We start from the raw sequence: 19251 nt of genomic DNA on the forward strand, positions 1-19251 counted from the left end.
CTGTTGATGAGAACTTCTTATCTGCAGCCAATAATCTATTTATCCCAACTCTATCTGCTTGAGTGGTAATGTATTATTGTAAATGAGGCCAGAGAAGGCCCTCGCGGTTCAGTGAGAGAACAAGTGTGTGTGAGATCTAGTGCAGTATGTAAACCGTTTGACATCAGTGTTTGGGATTTCTTTATGAGAACATCTGTGGCAGCTGCCCTATAAATTCCCTGTGTTGAGAAAACAGGAACAAAAAGTTCCATTTTTGTATGGCAGTGTACCATGGCGAGAAGTGGACCTAGTCGTGCCTCATCTGGAGCGCTATGGCCAACATTTAGGGAAAGTCAAATCGAGGATGGAGAATTGAGACAGTGTTACTGTATGTTTACAAGTCTGTTCTGCATAGCAACAGACAAAAGTGAGCTTCTTATTGATGGCAATCATATCAAACCCAGAGGACGGACAGACACATCTTATCAACTTTCTTTTATTTCTACAGACCACCAAGTCTCAAGTCTTTCATGTGTGTTTACTAAATTACTTCCTTACCTCTGTCAAGACTTGCATGTGTTATTCTCTTTACTGTTGAGCAATATTGGTTGATATATGCTTTCTCCGCTATAGGAATGTCCTCAGTGTCATTACTCTTGCGGCCTCTGCACTCTACACTTTTAGCCCAGCCTCATAAAGGAAGACATTTTTTTATTACAGTGATCAAGTATTTAAAATATTCTTGGAATTATATGATAAAAAATCATCTTAGCAAATGTTTACTTTCAGTGAAGTAATGCCAAATCGTGTCCTTACAATCAGACCAGAAATGATGTACACATATTCCCCAATTTTAGGTTATACACTCAAAGTTCAAAAGGTCCACTGTAGCTAGGTTATCAAGCAATAAACACAAGAGTAAGATAAAAAAGACCATATAAATCAAATAAAAACATTTCAATACAAGAAATAATTAAATGTATAAAAAGTATAAAAGAGCATATATAGAAACATGCATATTTGAGTAACAGTATTGTTCCAAACAGTAACTGTACATGACATTACAGTAGTGTAATTATATTAATTTTAATTAATTAAATAATTTTACAATCTACATGTACGTTGTAGGCCTACATAGGTTAAATGGCAGAAGAGTTTAAAAATACTGTGTGGTAGCAGCAGAAATATATATTATTGTACTACATACTCGTTGTAAAGAGCACTGAGGAGACCATTGTTGTTATTATTCACAGTGACTTCTCCTTATCATATATTTTTTAATTCATTTAAATCCATTTTTATTTTATAGAAATGTAATTTAGATTCTACGCAGCACTTTCAACACAAAAACATTTCTAAGTAAAAGAAAAACGACTGAACCATGAAAAACATCCCTTATTCATAAATACTCTGTGTGACTAACTTGTACAGCTGACTTTTGAATTTTATTTCCAATCGGTGAAATGTGTCGAAACTGCGGTACTCGTTGTTAAACCAGATAAACATTGAGCAAGCTGTAGTGGAGCTGCAGCTGGTCCTGTGCCTGTCTGTCGGCGGATAGATGAACTTTAAGGGATGTTAAAGTAAAAAGTACTTTCCCAGGATGATATGGCTTGCACAAGCTCAGCTGTTCGTTTTTATAGTTGTCGTCGATTTTTCTTTTGCTGTAAATGTAAGCTAAGCTAATCAGGCTAGCTAGCATGCCACAGTGACTTTTCCTCCACAGCAAGAAGAGGAAACTCTCAGTGTATCCTGATGGCTTCAACTTCTGCAGTTAAAAAAGGTTTGAAATGCCTGTTTTTCTTTGACCTAATGTTAATGCTAATGTTGTATTTTAACTGGACACTGGTTTACACAACCCCATTGCTACGTAAAGCCTCTGAAGCTAGCTAATAATAAGCCACATTCATTTCCTGGGAACAATACTGTCATAACTTCTTGTTTTGTCGATTAAGTTCACGTTGCTATTTGTATTTGTGTATTAGATGGGGTGAACTGAATAATAGTACAATAGTAGGGAAATGAAAAGATGTTATTTTAATTTTGCTGTCTTCTTCTGTCTATTATAAGGACACTGCAAGAATTGTAGTATTTTAAAGATGTGTTGCAAAGCACAGTTAACTAATGAAATGTTTGTATTATTCAACAGCAACGTGGCATGTAGGTGACAGTTGTCTGGCTCCTGACCCGAGAGATGGCGCCCTGCGAGAAACCACCATTCAGAGACTGACCACCTCTCATAATAGTGATACCATGGCGTGGGTGGTATTCACTAACAGCAGTAAAGATGAAGGACAGGAGGAAGCTGTACCTGTCTCGAAGCTCGTGAGACCAGGCTTGAATCACTTCACCCAGGAGAAACCGGTGTTTCCCAGCAGTGTCACAGACCCTAGTCTGCGTGTCCCCTTAGAGCTGAGTGATGTTGATGGAGACAGAGTCCCCTACACCATCAACAGATACCTGAGGGATTACCAGAGAGACGGTATCAGGTTCATTTACAACAACTACATGCGTTCCAGCGGTTGTATCCTGGGGGACGACATGGGCCTGGGGAAAACTGTACAGGTACAAAGTACAGCTGCAAAACTATTTTCAGAATCATTTAAATGTCTGCATTTTAGCTTCACATGGCTGTCTCTCGTGCTTCCATTCTCTCCCTTAGGTCATTGGTTTTCTTGCTGCTGTGTTGCACAAAACTGGCACATGGGAGGACATCCATAACAACAGGCCTCAGTTTCTGCAGAGTCAGATGACTTCCAAGCAAAGTAAACCCAACAAAGTGAGTATTAAAATATGCTACTTATATAAAGAAATATTATGAATCAAAAAACAATGTATTAGGATAAATAAAATACCAGCTGCATTCGGTTAAGTGCAGCAATAGTGTAAATTGATTTGTCATGAGCCTGTTTTGGTGCTTGTCTAGGTGTTCCTCATTGTGGCCCCACTGTCAGTGCTTTATAATTGGAAAGATGAACTGGATACGTGGGGTCACTTCCAGTGTGTGGTGGTCCACGGGCTGAGGAAAGAGGAGGAGCTGGCTCGCATCAAGAAGGGACGCATTGAGATTGCTCTCACCACCTATGAGACTCTGCGCCTTTGTCTGGATCAGTTTAACAAGTAATAACCATGTTCCACACACTCAAGCAACAAATATGTGCTTTGTAAACATACATTTAATTTATTTCTTAAATATGTGAACAATTCTTTTTATAATTGTATATTTTGTAATTGTATTTTGGTACTTTAACACTGTGACTATACTTTTGTCCTCCGCGCAGCATAGACTGGTCGGCTGTGGTTGTGGATGAGGCCCACAAGATAAAAAATCCAAACTCTCAGATCACTCAGGCCATGAAGGATCTGAAATGTAAGGTCAGAGAGCTTTATTTTTCTGTTATTATTTACTTATTATTTTAATTGTGCCACCATCATTATAAGCAGCTACTAAAACAATAAGGTTAGCCTTTTTTGGACCATGGTTTTAATGCAAGCTTATATTTCCATCAGATCAGAATTGGCCTCACTGGCACCATCTTACAGAATAACCTTGAGGAGCTGTGGTGTGTCATGGACTGGTAAGTTAAGAGAGAATTAATACATTTGTCTTTGGCATATTTACAAGCACATATCAATCATTTGCTTCCCTGTAGTAAAAAGGATTGCAATTTGCAACTTTTTGCCTAAATATATATATATATATTTTTATTTAGGGCCATACCCGGTTGTCTTGGCAGCTCAGGACATTTTAAGAACAAGTTTTCAGATCCGATTGAGCAAGGGCAGAGGCACAGTGCAACCAAACGTGCTCTGGCTACAGGGAGGAAGACTGTCAGAGCTTTGGCAAGAAAGATTTCCCACTGGTTCCTTAGAAGAACTAAAACTATCATCAAGGAACAACTGCCCAAGAAGGATGACAGGGTAAGATTGGTTAAGTCAAACCAGATTCTATCATTTTAATTGCTTTCTATTTTCTGGAAACTCATAATTCACCATCTACACAACAATATCCCATTTTCATAATATTTAGATGAAGGTCTAGGATGTCTAAATGCATTCCTCAAAGAAGTCCTGTGTTGTGTTTTTCTTCTAGGTGGTGTATTGCTCTCTGACAGACTTCCAGCAGACTGTGTATCAGACAGTGCTGGACAGCGAAGATGTGATGTTACTGCTGAGATCTTCGGAGAAATGTGACTGTCAAAGTGGACGTACCCGCAGAGGCTGCTGCTATAAAGTTAGATCCCCTTTACAATTGTGTGGTTACTGTAATAAATGTAATTGAATTGAATCTAGAGATATTTTTTTATAACATCTTGCAACATCTAAATTAATTAAAATCACCTTAATAACACATGAAGGAACCCTTCATTTTTGCATTTGAATGACATTCATGAAAAACCTTCATATGGTTAAAAAAATATAAGATCTAGCCAAATAGTATCACTTTCTTTTATTGCAGACAAACTCAGAAGGTGTGGAAATGAAGAAACTGTACTTTAGTTACTTGGCCATATTGAGGAAGGTTGCCAACCATGTAGCGCTGCTTCAGTCCACTGCAGGCACCAGCAAGAAACAGGTAAAAACTGGTTTTGTATACTTGCTCATTAGGTCTATCTCCTGGGCAGCTTTCAAGAATAAGTTCATACCACATCAACTAGTGATGGATTTGAGTCAGTGTTACAACTCATTTGTTTCTTCCAGGAAAAGTATGTGGGTGGCATTTGTGCGAAGGTATTCCAAAGGTTTCCAGACTTTGTGCAGAGATGCAAAGATGAAGCTTTTGAGGCCTTGTCGGACCCGATGTACAGTGGAAAGATGAAGGTACAATTTGGGAGTAAAGGCTCTGCCATCTGCTTATTATGGACTGTTTCAGTGTGGGTGAACATAACTGTATGTTTTTACAGGTTTTGCAGACGCTGCTCAAATATTATCTGCAAAAGAGAGACAAAATACTTCTTTTCTCTCTCTCAACCAAGGTAAGAGCTGTATTTGTGCGTATTTAAATCTGTCTTTTTGTGTGTCAGTGAGTTTATGCTTGTGATTACAGAGATGTACTGTATATTGTGTGAGAGCAGGGCAAGATGTTTCCCCGTAGGAAAACAACTAGATGCTCACAGTGATGTAATCTAAATAGGATTTTAGATTCTGTCAGAGTTGGAGTACGCTCGTAGGTTTTAAAGCTTTACGCCCAAACCCATCAATTCAGCTTTTCAACAAAACAACAGGCTTGAACACTCTTAATTGCCACTGCTGTTATGACTTGTTTATAGAGAAAATAGTAGCAGGAGACATGGTTTTCTCATGACATAGATTTATAGGTAAGCCTCAGGGTTTTATAAGTGATGGCGATTAGAGTTTTAAAGATAATTAGACTCTGCAGAGTCTAATGGCTGCTGTCACCTGAGACAGTATGATAACATTTCTGGCTGCTATGAGGTCATATTTTTATGGCCTGTGTTATGCTTTTTTGGGAATCATAGAGTCCAGTTTTTATTGCACTCAGTATTACCCCTATAGTATATCTATAAATGTACAAGCCTGGGGATATTCAGTTTATTTTTTTTATGAAATCTGTTCGTCTAGCAATAACATTTTTGATCTCTCATACAAACTTTTCAACATTTAAAATAAGTGAATTCTCATAGTAGATGTAGAGATGTTCAGTTTTTATGCAGTTGATTCAGTGTTTGCTGTGTGTTCTGAACCTGTCAGCTGTTAGATGTGCTGGAGAGCTACTGCATGGCAGAGGGGCTGGACTACAGCAGGTTGGACGGAACCACCAAAGCCAGAGAGAGAGTCCAGATTGTCAAAGAGTTCAACAGCTCCTGCCACACCAACCTCTGCCTGGTTTCCACCATGTTAGTTAAATAATATAAATCAGATAGAGAACCTTTTGGGCCTAAAATTTGATCTTTAAGCAATGCCAGTATGCTATATTTAATATGGTGTCTGCTACAGTTATTTCTGTTTTCAATAAGTGCTTAATTTAAACATATTTATAACCTTGATTCTGCCAATAACTGACTCTTTATTTAACAGGGCAGGTGGTCTTGGTCTTAACTTTGTAGGGGCCAATGTGGTAGTGCTTTTTGACCCCACATGGAACCCATCCAATGACCTCCAAGCTATTGACAGGTAGGTTGTGGGCCATATCTTGGCAGAGTTTACACAGTATTCTAATGTGCTTTAAAAGCTTTAGAAGTTGAATTTAATAAATATTCTTGCTGTTGCTTCTCTGAGTGGACTGACTGAATCTGCCAGTATAGCGTACCTAGTCATATTCAGTGCTGACTGGTGGTTTATATGCATGATTCTCTTGTGTTGATATGTTTGTGTCTCTCTTCAGGGCGTATCGTATTGGCCAGTGCAGGGATGTGACTGTTCTTAGGCTGATCTCACTGGGGACTGTAGAGGAGGTTATCTACCTCAGACAAGTTTACAAACAGGTACCAGATATTAACCACGTAATCATAACGCACAAATGATTCACATGTTGTTATACTGTGGCTATCTGCTTTACTACCTGTGGGACACATAGTCATTTTATTTGACAGTGCTTCAAAATGTGAGTCATTTTCTTCTTCTCTCTTCTATCTTCTTTCCCATCGACCAGCAATTGCAGTACTCAGTTGTGGGCAAGGAGAGTGCCCGGCGGTACTTCGAGGCAGTGCAGGGGCATGGTGTCCATAAGGGGGAGCTGTTCGGGCTCAAAAACCTCTTCAGGCTGCAGACCCAAGGGACATGCCTCACCCGCACAATATTAGAGGTTAGATTGCCATCGTGCCTTTTACTGTTTGAGTAATGATGTGTTCTACGGTTCTACTGCCTCCACCCACCTTGTCCCAATAACTCAGCCACAACACAAGGTCTCACAAAACGGATAACAAAACTTTAAATTTATTTCTATTCTTTTGAATTTACTCTTATTTTGTCATATGGACAAGTAAGTAAGCCCTTAGCTTTAAGCTTCCTGTCAATATCAGAACATCAGTCCTTTGTTGATAATTACATCGTCATTGAGTTGATGCTATACAATGAAATGTTTATCTTTTCTTTATGATTGCGTGTCTCACTTTTGCTCTTCCTCTCAGCGAGAAGGGCAAGTGGAGTCCGGTGTAATGACAACCAGCACACACACAGGCGAAGAGAAGGAGGAGGAGGAGGAGACGAAGGGAGTTAGCGTGAGTAGCTCTGCCGTTCTCAGAGACCCAGAACATAGGGCACTCATCTTTCCCATCCCTCACTCTGTCTTCTTTCCCAGGCGGCCCACTCATCCTCCCATTCCCACGTGAAAGAGGGAATACCTCAAACAGGGACCTTCCTGTCTGTCAGTCAACCAACCAACCCACACAATCTCATTTCACTTTTTCTGTCTGAGCTCCAGTTTCTTTTCTTTATTGCTTCATCAGTTCTTCTTTGTTTTAATACTCTCCCTATTCTCTCTAAGGGGCTTTTTGAGATATGTCACATTTATGATAACAACAGCTTCTCAAAATTGTCAAATTGAGATAAATGATGGTACTTTTAAATGAAGAACATGAAGAAAGTGATAGTGTTCAGTCAGTCAGTATCACATACTCACCCTGCTGTAGGCTTTAACAGCGGTTGTAAAAAGTTTGTAGTTTCCTCACAGCAGCTGTGGTTAGCTTGAGTTCAGGCAGTTACAATAGATTCATATGGTGAATTTTGTTTTACAGTGGAAAGAAAGTAACAAAAATATCACCATTAATACCACTCCAGTTTCAGAAGTTATATTTTCAGCAAAATATGGCTAATTACACTGCTTTCATGTCACACTATCATCATTCTCAAACTGAAGCCCCCTTGAACCAGTGTATTTGCCTAAAGTATGAGTGTTTGCAGCATACTGAGCATTAGCTTAGCATTTTTCAGAAGTTGGGGTCATAATTGGAATCCATTGTAACAAACTGGAGTTTTCACACTGACAGTAAACAGGAGCTGTGGTCAGCTTTAATTCAGACATGGGGAATAAGTATTTAATGCTCTTTAAAAAAACCACAATGCAGTAGATCTTGAGCGATGTATCACTAAGAGAAAGCATTTATATCCTTAATTCTTTTTTATTTTAGCAAAACTGAAGGATGAAATTCTCTTTGTCTGCCTCTCACTTTGTCTCTGATGCTGTGTGAAACAGCTGGATGTAATTACTTGCTTGTCCTAATGGAAACAGCAGACCACACTGAAGTCTATCAGCTATTTATTTACACAGTGATACCCCTTATCATCCTGTTCCCAGCCAGGTCCTTTTTACAGGACTGTTGCTCCACTGAGGCCTTTCAGATTCTTCTCAGAAATACAGAATACACTAGGGGGGCCTTAACACGCACAGAAAGAGGCTCGGAGCGTGTAAGCTCCAACATGCACACAAGTTTAGCAGAACTGGGGAAGAGTCATCTAGTTGGCAGATTATGTGAAATTAGAATCACTGTTGGTGGTCGCTCTAATAAAGGCCCATTCATATAACTCCATGGAATGCTATGACCCCTTTTGTTTTCTTCATATTACATCACGATGGAGGGCATATGTCGTGCGGATGTTTATTATGATTTATTGTTACAGACATCTGTTTTGTATTACACATTGAATTCTGAAAAGGGCTGGTCCACTGAAAGATGGCATAGATGAGGGAAGTGAAGAATTTGTAGCCTTTTGCTGCAATTTTGTAGCTAAATCTTTCTCACACAGTGTATATACAGTTTATTTATATTTATCACATCAATTTATTGTTCTTATACTGCCTACCTTGTACCACGTTCTATGCCAGTCTGTCCCTTCTTTAATTTAGTTGTTTGTTTCTACTGTTATATCTAAGGAACCAGGAGTTTCTCGGACTACAGATGGCCATGTAATGAATGATGAACCAGCCAAGCAGAACAGAGATGCATCAAAGGTCCCCAGAGGGGTGCTGGACTTCAGCAGTGCGAGTGAAGAGGATGAGGAGGAGCAGGGGTTTAAGAGGAAGGTGTCAAATCCCAGTGCAGTGGATGGCAACAGGGGTGGGAATGCTGCCACTGGTCCTAGTCGAATGAGTCTCCTCCAGCATGGTTTCTCCAGACTCCTTGAAAGGTTCAAAGAAAAAACAGAGTTAGGAGAAGAGGACAGTAGTCCTGGTGTTGAAGAAATCCTCTCTGAGGAAGATGTTGAGGATCAAAAGAGGGAGGGTACCTGCTCTGCCATCTGCAAGAGCTCAAATACAGAAAATGGTGCCGTCTGTCTACCTAAATTAGGAACAAAAACTCGTGGCATCTCTAGCAGTTCAGACAGAGACGAGAGGGAGAATGGAGTTGGGGAGAGACAAGAGAGGGTTTCTCTGATGAAACAGCGTGATGATGCCGCAAGAAAGAGACAGGACCTGAAAGGGGGGACAAATAACAAAATTACAGTGGATGAGGAGAGTGATGAAAATTCCTCACCAGACACAAAGAAACTTAACAAGCTCAAAACTACAGTTGCAAAAGTGCGTCGCTTTGAGGACTACTCAGATGAATCTGAGGATTTGGACATAGAGGCAATGGCGGGGCCCAAGAGGGATGCTTTAAATTCACACAATAGAGGACGAGACAGAGGGGGAGGAAGGCTAGACCACAACAGAAAGAGGCAAAGTGCTAGCGTCAGGGACAAGGCCAGATCCAAATACTCAGAAGACATAGAGACATTCACATCTTCAGAAGATGAGCACACTCCTGTTAAGAAAGGAAGATCTACAGGATGCAACTTCTCATCTCCACAGACAGAGAGATCCAGGGTTGAGTTGCCAAAAAGTGGGCAAAGAGCAACAACAACCCACAGGACCGAGAGACAAGCAGGGGTGCCCAAAGCTGTCTCATTTACAAGTCTGAAAAATCCGACATCCCCGGCATCCAAAGGAAAGGGTGGATCTATTGACAGTGTGCTAGGTCAGATTCAAAACCTTTTTTTTTTTTTTTATATATATATAATAATCATTTTGACTTAACTTGATGTTAATTATATATATTTTTTGCTTAAAGGGGGCGTTCAGGAGGTGATGTACACCCACTCTAACCAGCGTGTGGTGGGCGGGAGCAAAGCAGAGGAGGTGATCAGCAGAGCTGCTGTACGAGATGTGTTCGAACGCAAGATGTACTCTCAGCTCCCAGCCAATCACCTTCTAGGCACCCAGGAGGTACATAGTGTGTTGACACTGGTCTGGTTAAGTCATTTTTCAAACATATAATTGTGCTCGTATCAGCCATAGCCCCAATCCAGCATCATAGCCACGATGGCTAGTTTACAGATGAGTTGAAAATGTAATATTTTTTTTCCTGTCACTTAGAACATTCTAGATAGTTGCTGATTTGTCAAAGTGTGGAGATGAATTGGGATTACTTCTTGCCATCCCAAATTAGATTAGATAAATCAAATTACATTACATATAAAACTTAACAGGAATATATTTTTCCAGTTACAATAATCCACAGACCTCGCCATAAACAGTGTCATTTAGACCTGTTTTCTACCAAAAGTGGAACTTGCATGTGTAGAATAAGGCTTGCCAGTACTGTATCAGACACACATGCTCACTACGACATGAGAGTGGATGTAAACACATACTGATCTTTGTAGATTACCTATAGTTTTTGGTGCTAGTAGCAGCAGTGTAGGTTACCTATATTCAAATATGTGGTCCAAAATGTTCACATCAACTATCATGTCTACATAAGTCTGCACATCTTAGCTAAAGGTACTGACTAGTGAAGAGAGACAGTTGGTGAGCAAACTGGGTAAAATATCTTCAAACAAATGGTTCATAAAGAGATTTGCAGACCACTTTGGGTTGGGTTGTATTGGGTTAATAGCTGACATCTCCACAAAAGACATGTCAAAATCTGAACAAAATAAAAATTTTATTATCAAATAGATGCCACCTAATAAGGGAAACATGTATATTTTGGGGTGATTTTTTCTATTTGTCTTAATCCTTAATTTCTAAAAACAAATAGATTGAGTCTGAGACAAAATAACTAGCCCAGCCTTGAGCTGGTCACTGCTTCTATAAAACTTCACTCCTGTTGTTGATTGTACCAGAGCCTGTCAGCAAGCCCAAAAGACGGTCAGCCTTGCCCTTCTGCTGTCGGACCGGAGAAGCCCAGTGTGGACTATCCAGTCACCTTCGCCGGCAAGAGTGTGCACCAAACCAGACACACCACCTTCATCATTGGAGAGACTCCCCAGGCCATATGCAGGTACTGATAGGGGTGTCAAAGGAGGTTAGGTGAAGAGAAAAAAACAGATGCGAAAATGTGAGAGGAAGTTAGAGAGAGAGGAGTTAAAGAAAAAGAGCATATTGTAGGATATAATTAATTTACCAGAAGGGTAAATGAGGGCGGGATAGTCATGGGTAGACGTAGAGAAGAAGGTTTGAATGGGAATAAAGTAGGCCAGTGGATAAAAGGAGGAAAGGGGGTGTAAAGAGTGTAGTCGGAAGAGAGTAATTCCTGGAAGTGTAGGGAAGTAGGCCAAAATTCACCACAGATATGGTGTTGAGCGCCCCTACCTGGGCCTCAGGAATTGTGTGTGTGTTTAGCAAGAGACCACCTCTGAGCTTTCCCTTCCACCTATTTCCCAGCATCATGCCAAAGATTACCCAGTTATGTTCAGGCCCAACAGTGCAGGAGTTTTCCCCCTCCACAACCACAGCCCTCCTGAGACTAACCAAAAATGATCGCCCGAGGACTTCCAAACCCACACTGATCACACACGTCCTAACAAGCATTCACACATACGCACAGACACACAGTACTCAAATACACACCTCTGTCCTGCTGCATCAACTCCGCCCCTTACCTTCCCAAACTCGTATACAGACACACAGACACCTTTGTGGCTCTAATCTCGCTCCCCAAGGGGAAGACTGTATCTCTGCCCAGAGGCTCACCAGGGAGTGAAAATACACACTAGTTATATTGATATCCCCTCCATTAACCTTGCTGTTTTAATGATTTAAATCCACATGCACGTCATGTTTTACTGCCGTTACTTTTATTTATTGTTTTTCCAGTGAAAGCCACAAATGGTAATAACACCACCATAATGCAGCTGTACCACCAGTGACTTTGAAGTATTTTTGTCCCAGAGTCTGGTTAGACCAAAGTTTTAATGACTGCCTAGAAGCTCAGGAAAAACACCTCATACTGTGTGGCTGTCTGGATATGAGCCTGAATATGTGGACAACTATTCATTTTAGGCTAGGCCTGACAGACCCACAGAATATCTGATTAATAGTATAGGCCTTGTGGCTTTTTAAAGACATTTTACATGTGATTTAAACTAACATACAGTATGCTGACAATTCTGGCCTCGTACTGACAGTGTGTTAATTGACAGGATATTAGCAGGTGCTATTAGTTATAAAAATTGGGTTTTATAACTCTGTTTTTTCACAATTAATCTCTGTCTTTGTGTCTCTGTGCTTATGTGTAGGCAGCAGCTGGAGGAAATGGCAGAAAAACTAAAATTTCCTTCCGTCCATCACTTTGCAGAGGAGATTCTTAGAAGAAACTCAACCCAGAGACTGGCCTGGCTACGACAGTATTACACTTCATTGAACCACCCTGACCTGGCTAATACAGTCACAAACAACTTCCCACAGCCTGATTCAACACAGACATCCTCCTCTACAACATCCACCAAAACAGCTGCCACAAAATCTCACGCAGATACCAGAACCCCACAAAAGGATGTTCCAACAGCCAAGAAAAAGCCTAAATACAATCAGAAGAATCCTGAACCCAAAGCTAAGCCTGAAACCCCACAAAACAATGTTTGTGCACCACAGAAAAAGCCTGGAAACCCACAAAATGATGTTAGAGAACCCCAGAAAAAGAAAAAGATCTCACAAAAGAATGTTCTAGAGCCTTTAAGTGATGTCCCAAGCCTTGAGTCAGAGGAGCAAGAGCAGACGGTCTGCGGTGCCAGAAGACATAAGAGGACAAAGAGGGGTAGTGTTTCGAGTCCTGGAGCCTTCAGAGATGGTGGTGGTCTTGGCTTGGATCAGGCCAGCAGCAGTGGTCTGGGGTCCGGGGAGGCTGCTGCTTTCCTGAACCGCACAGACAGAGATACCCCTTCTTCTCCGGACCTCAGCCATGGCAGGTCCACCACGTTTCCCAAACCCACAGCACAGGGAATGGAGCGAGAGCAAAAATTGCCTCCCAGGACCAGGGAAACCTTTCAAGGCCAGAGAGAAAACCCTCAGACCCCTTCTCCTCCTGAGCAGGCCACATCTACCTCCAGTCCCCATTCCTTCCTCACAGATCTGATAGGAGACACCTCAATCCTTGACGATTTGTTAAAACCCAAACGCAGAGGCGCGCAACAGAGGGACACCCCAAAAACACCCCCTGCACTCTCCTCTGTGTCAGTAAGTACATGTCTCGCCACACACTCTCCATCCAGAATCACTCTCAACACTGATTCTGCTTCAACAAACCTCATAGACGCTGCAAAGTCAAACACAAAAACTACTCACCCAGCGGCATCAAAGGGCAGTCGCAAAGACTTCTGGGACATCCTGAATGAGGGTAATGAGGAGAGTATCAACAGGCTAACAGACCCGGCAGAAGTGCAGAGGGTTTGCATCAACACTAATTTTGTAGCTCGAAGTCGGTCTGGAGAAGAGGAGAGCAAGAGTCTCTGGAAGACTAATGAGAAGTTCCTGTGGAAGAAATAATACAAGAGAGACAATGAGATAGTGTTCAAAGTTAATTTACACTTTTTAACTTCTGCAGTTCTAAAGAAGACTTAAAAAAACAACTGAGTAGATATTTAAAGTGGGCTTTTCTGCCTCCGATTTTAATTTTATTTTAAAATGTCATATCATTGGTACCTTTTTTAAAATGTCTTTTTATATGCTCTGATTATCTGAAAATGTTCAGTGTTCATTTATTTGTGGGATAGTAGCACAATGCTGGCTTTTATTTGAATAAACAGGGTGTTAATCACTCTGGAATTTAAACCTGTGTATATTTTATGAACATTTTTGCCCGGGTTCTTTCTTTATTTCTAAACTTTTTACCTAAGACATACAACCCCTAAAGGAGTAGTCATCTCATCACAGAGGAATTTACTCATGTAGAAAACAGTGAAGAAATTGAGTCAAACAACAACAAAAATCACAGTAAATATGTAATATAGGACTGCAACTAACAAGTATTTCCATTATCAGTTAATCAATGCCACTGCTCAAACTGTTGCTGCACCTGATATGATGTTAAGTGGATGACAGAGAAAACCAAACCCCGTAGGCATTAGCCATTATTGTTATCGGATACCACGACTGTCACCCGGGGGCTGTTGGTGGCCATGCAGGGATATCACTCAAAACCCTGTAAAACACCTCACTGCATCTCACTCCGTCACTCTGAACACCTCACTGCGTCCCACTCCCCATGAGGTGGTTTCCCAACACACTGTTCTGCACGGTAATCTGAAACGCCCCTCAGAGTGGAAGCCGCTGCGCTATTAGTGAAATAACAATAAGCAGTTTAAGACTTGGAGCTGGACCTGGGGGGAGGAGGGACCAGGGAGTAGTTTTAACACCCAACCATCCACCCTCCCTTTCACACTCCTGGTTAAAGTGCATTTTAAACTCTGTTATGGTGAATTATTTGCACCACTTCACAAAAGCAAAAAAAAGTTACTGACATATCAAACTCATTGCTTATCAATAATATGAAAACAAAGTAAAACCTTACTGTGTGCGTATGTGCAGGAGTGCGCGTATGTGCAGGAGTGCGCGTGCATGTGCTGAACCTCACAGCTGTGCCTGACCTCTTTCAGCTGTTGCACTGAACCCCAAAGAGTGCTCTGTGTAAGTGTTGTGTTTGGTTGAGCAGAAATGAGAAAGTGCTGATAGCTATCAATAAACAAGGGAAAGGACTACGTGCCTCAACAGAACATGCAGCTTGGTAAATAGTATGTGTGTGTGCATGTAGACCTTCTGGGTGGTAGATCACGACTATCTCGCACACACACATAGGCCACACATCCGTCACACCTGTTCAAATCACAGAAGAGAATAAAAAAGCCCTTTCTCTTATCTCAACACCCGAACCTTTCCATCTCTGCTTTTCTGTTTCTGTGTCACCCATGGCGGAGATTTGCAGATCCCTATCTGTCTTTTTGTAGTCATAGTCCGGTTCGAGGGAGATAGCGGAGAGGCTTAGCAGTGGATGGAGGCTAATGGATGCCAGCTAACATGGCTCAGTGGCAAACAAAGCTCTCTTATCCTTATTGCTAATTGCAGGATTCTGCCAAGGATCTGGAGTGAGACGCACAACCACCATGAGTGATATGTGACAATGTCTCAAGTCAGTCTCATGATTGTATTTTATTTTATTGCATGCCACGGCATATGCAATTCCCCATACCTAGAGGGAGTCACAAGAAATACCACAAAAGAGTTTTTACACTTATCCTATTAGCGTCTTGTCTCTTTGTGTCAAGGGCAGGGTGAGAAGTCTGTTTATGTTTCCTGCCACTATAACCAGGGTGTCTGTGAGTATGTTATAAACTAGGCAGTCAGTCAGAGCGGCAGAGGGATGGCCTGGGCCATGTAGGTTTATTTGCAGAAGTCAGACTGTGACACCTAGTTTCATTTGATTAGTAAAAAGCTGTGAATGAGTGTTGACCCATGCTGACCTGGGTGTCCAGTCATCTCAGGCTCAGGTTTCCATACATTCACTCTGCAATGTGTTATGAAGGTCTGCAAACTGTCGCTGATTAAGAACTAGCTCTTGTACAAACACATAAAGAAATAAAGCACTAGGGACTTTGGATTGAAATCTAAAGTCATTTCTATATACAAAAAACATCTTTAGGTAACATTTCACTGTATATAGTGTATATATTTTATTCTATTTTCTTTATTCTTACTACATTCCCCTGTGCTGCTGTGCCAATTTGAATTTCCCATATGGAGGATCAGCAAAGGAACATCTTATCTGAAGGATTTGATTTAAATCTCTCTTGTAACTGTACCCTGTGCAGTGTGTACATATTCCCTATCCCTTAACTCAGTCACATCACAGAGGACAATTTAACTTAAGTTTCACTGCGACAGTTTAACACTCAGAACTTTGGCTAATCTGCTTCATCAGGACTGTGTGGGTGTGGTTTTATTTTTATTATGTTTTTTATTTTATTGTTTTTTTATTTTATTTGATCAACAGTAATCAAACAACCTGGCAAGTGTCATTGGTGCACAGATGTATGTGACATCACCTTTCTAACCGAGCACCACCCACTTCAAACCAGTGAGAAGAGGCACAAATAAATAAATCTCTCATGTGAAATTGCCAAAGCTGTTTTAATTTAGGCATAAAACTGTGCTCATGTTGGATCCCATCACTGATAGTAAGAAGCCGATTGCGAAAATTAGTTTTCAGGGCCTTTAAGTCTGAAGAAACATATATCATTAATGTTTAATTCTCCTCAGGGCAACTGTAATAATGTATCCATCCAACGTGTATTTAACTGACCATCATAGCCGTTTATGAGGGAACAGGATAAACAGTTTGTATCTAAGGCCTATAAAAAAACGTTTAGGTGACTCAGCAAGCAAGCTACTAAATTAGGGGGGTACAGAGTCCTCCTGTTGTTACGGTAACATGCCGAGGAGGTCTCTAAATGTGAAAAAGAACACCCCCACCAACCCTCACTCCCCCCCCTTCATTAGGAAATTACACACCATTTGCCCCTCATTCCTATCCAGTTACCCGGGCAACTGTTAGCTGTAATTTTGGTTAATTCACTGGCTCCTGGGCCCTTCCGTTCCCCATTGTGCCCCATCATAAAAGAGATATAACACAGATGCACACACGCACACACACTCGTGCAAACTACGTTTCTGATGCAGTAACGCACACAGTACGAGAGGCTAATCCTCATTTTGTTTGCTTCTCTTCAACACGGCTGGAAAATCAATGAATAGCGGCGAAGGAAAGGCTAAGCTTAAATCTATTCATTCCCAACACCTGTACATAGCTGTCGGAGTGTGTAAGTGATGGAATTCTAGACAGAGTTGCATAGTTGTTGAAAATGGAGCGTCTTACATCAAACATTGTACAAAAAGACACTTGTCCTCCTTGACCCTGTCCTGTCTTGAAGTTGGGATGGAGGGAGGTCTACTCTTTCGCTCCTTTCAGAGCAAAAGGAATGGAAAATTGTGTGTTTTCCCATGGGGTAAATATTGAGAGAGCAGAGATATAAACGTACGGAAGAAAGGCTTTTCTGAGCTGCCTGGGTCTCTGTTGCACTGCCAAAGGCCTGTGCGTCACTTGATCCATTGTTTAGTGTAGAGAGGTCTCGGTAAGCAAGCGGCTGCCTCCCTGCTCCAGCTGCAGCCTTTCTACTGTTTATGTTTGCAGGGCCCTTCGCCTTGAAGTGAGGCTACACAAGCAAAGCCTAGCCATATGTGAGCACTGGACCCGTCAGAGAAGTCACCGGCCTTTTCTTTTCCCTTTTTCGATCCATCCCTCTCTCTGAAACTCTTCCTTGTTTATCCTTTTTCTTCCCCACCTACCATTCTTTTGCCCTCTCTGCCTCTGTTCCTTTGTCTTGTTTGCTTTCCCTCGCTGACAGCGCAGCCCGTCCCTGACAGCCTGCTCCTTTGGAGAAGATGAAGGGTTGGAATTATCTTCTTGAGTTTCAAAGACCTCCAGCCTGAATAGGAGAGAAGTGGTAGGTATTATTACTCCTGTGAGAAATAATTGCCCCTAAAACTCCTCTGTGAGAATGGATCTCCCTGTGCCCAGCAACAAAGTTTGAGAGACAAGGTGGTAATTATGTCACAGAAATATTTCAACTAGTATAAATATTCTAATATTTATACTGGTGTGTCGTACTGACAAGCACAGCACATTCAGGAGATGGAAAACATTCAGAGAGAAAGCCACTGAGGGAAATATGGAGTCAAAAATGCACAGCGTATGTAATTGGCTATCGGGGTTTTATATCTTTCCAATAATTCACTCAAATATTTTTACTGAGGGTTCAGCATTATCCAGTGTTGGGGGGGAAATGGCTAACTTGATTCAACAATTATCACGTTAGATTGGACTTCTGAAGCAATGAGGCGATTGAGTTCCAGTCTGAAACTAAAACTCCCGGGTCAGCCTGGAAAATTATGCGTATGCGTGTATGTGTCTGAAGGTTAGTGGTCCTGACCTTGGCTCCTGGGTGGGCTGCGGTCACTGTGTGCTTGTCTTGGATCATCTCTGGACCCTTCTGTTTACTGAAACAACAAGCAAGCAGCGTCCAGGGAGGAGAGAGGAGTCACACAGGGAGCATCCTCAAAGGCAGCACCTCTCTCCTTTTCTTACCCTTGCTCAAACACACACACACACACACACACAAACACACACACACAAGCTGCATGCAGAGACTGTGTTCGCAGTCCTGACCACCCACATAATAAGCCATGGTCAACCCATTGAAATGAAAACGATGGCTTTCCTTTGACCCCTTTCTTAATGAATCTCTCATCTGCTAGAGGCGTTAGACATGTTGAAGCCAGTTTGACTTAATATTTGTGCTAAAATATGATCCGGCTGATGGTAAAACCATTATTCTGTGAGTGCAGGAGAGAAGCTCTCCCACATTGATGCTCTGTAATAGAAGAGAACTATCTTGGCTACCTATAATCGACTATTATGACAGTAGTAATATTGAGAACCTCATTTGATGTTAGAGAGGCTTTAAAACTGGTAAATTAAAAGGTGTCATAAATGTGTGCACTGGATTGCAGATCACCTCAGGTGAGGAAAGTCCCTGCTGTTGAGCAACCACGGAAAACAACTTTTGATTTCAGCTGTAAGTGACATACACACTGCTTAGACTGCGGCTTGAAAGGAGGTGCAACTATAGAAGTATTACAGATAACACACCTTTTGGAAATTCCCACTGGTGGAGAGTAGTGTCATTACATTGAATTAAACTGTAAATTTAATTAAAAGAGATTTTTGGTGGCTTGTGGCTTAATTTTGAATTTTGTATATAGATTTTCTTCTTTTAAGAAACTTTAATTACTTGGAAACGATATGCAGTAGTATTCTCCTGAGAGTAACTAGTAACTATGTTTAGTGTGATGTAATTGGTAACAACATATTGATCATTTAGTTTCTTCACTCACCAACATGCAGAGACTGATTTTGCTAAGTTACAGGCCTAGATCATCATGTGGAAATAACCTGACCCTTCATTAGTTTAAATAATGTGTGTGAGAGAGAGAGAGAG

At 41.2% G+C, this 19251-nt stretch overlaps 1 protein-coding gene across 2 annotated transcripts; it reads left to right on the forward strand.

The window, feature by feature from the left end:
* Positions 1-1484: 1484 nt before the first annotated feature.
* On the forward strand, positions 1485-14025 carry ercc6l2 (excision repair cross-complementation group 6-like 2). Of its 2 annotated transcripts, XM_035658946.1 has the most exons (21): positions 1485-1762; positions 2129-2544; positions 2642-2758; positions 2906-3099; positions 3261-3354; positions 3490-3557; positions 3693-3900; positions 4073-4213; positions 4439-4555; positions 4681-4800; positions 4884-4955; positions 5692-5837; positions 6019-6114; positions 6326-6425; positions 6593-6745; positions 7071-7160; positions 7241-7306; positions 8813-9896; positions 9990-10144; positions 11047-11204; positions 12442-14025. In XM_035658946.1, the coding sequence occupies exons 1-21, from the start codon at positions 1735-1737 to the stop codon at positions 13685-13687; spliced, it is 4869 nt and encodes a 1622-aa protein (XP_035514839.1). In that variant the 5' UTR covers positions 1485-1734; the 3' UTR covers positions 13688-14025. The 2 variants fall into 2 exon arrangements, with proteins under 2 accessions (XP_035514839.1, XP_035514840.1); XM_035658947.1 differs by lacking the exon at positions 7241-7306 and having other exon boundaries at positions 12442-14024.
* The last annotated feature ends 5226 nt before the right edge of the window (positions 14026-19251 follow it).

The sequence above is a fragment of the Morone saxatilis genome, unplaced genomic scaffold, assembly GCF_004916995.1.
Source record: "Morone saxatilis isolate NCDOM2014 unplaced genomic scaffold, NCSU_SB_2.0 Contig16, whole genome shotgun sequence".
In the NCBI taxonomy this organism is placed as follows: Eukaryota; Metazoa; Chordata; class Actinopteri; family Moronidae; genus Morone; species Morone saxatilis.

Bases quoted from the DNA above. Each gene is read 5' to 3' on its own strand.
- ercc6l2 (XM_035658946.1), top strand. From the start codon at position 1,735: ATGGCTTCAACTTCTGCAGTTAAAAAAG. The intron at 4,556-4,680 runs GTAAAAACTGGT...TGTTTCTTCCAG, and splicing joins CAGGCACCAGCAAGAAACAG to GAAAAGTATGTGGGTGGCAT. The intron at 7,161-7,240 runs GTGAGTAGCTCT...CTTCTTTCCCAG, and splicing joins AGGAGACGAAGGGAGTTAGC to GCGGCCCACTCATCCTCCCA.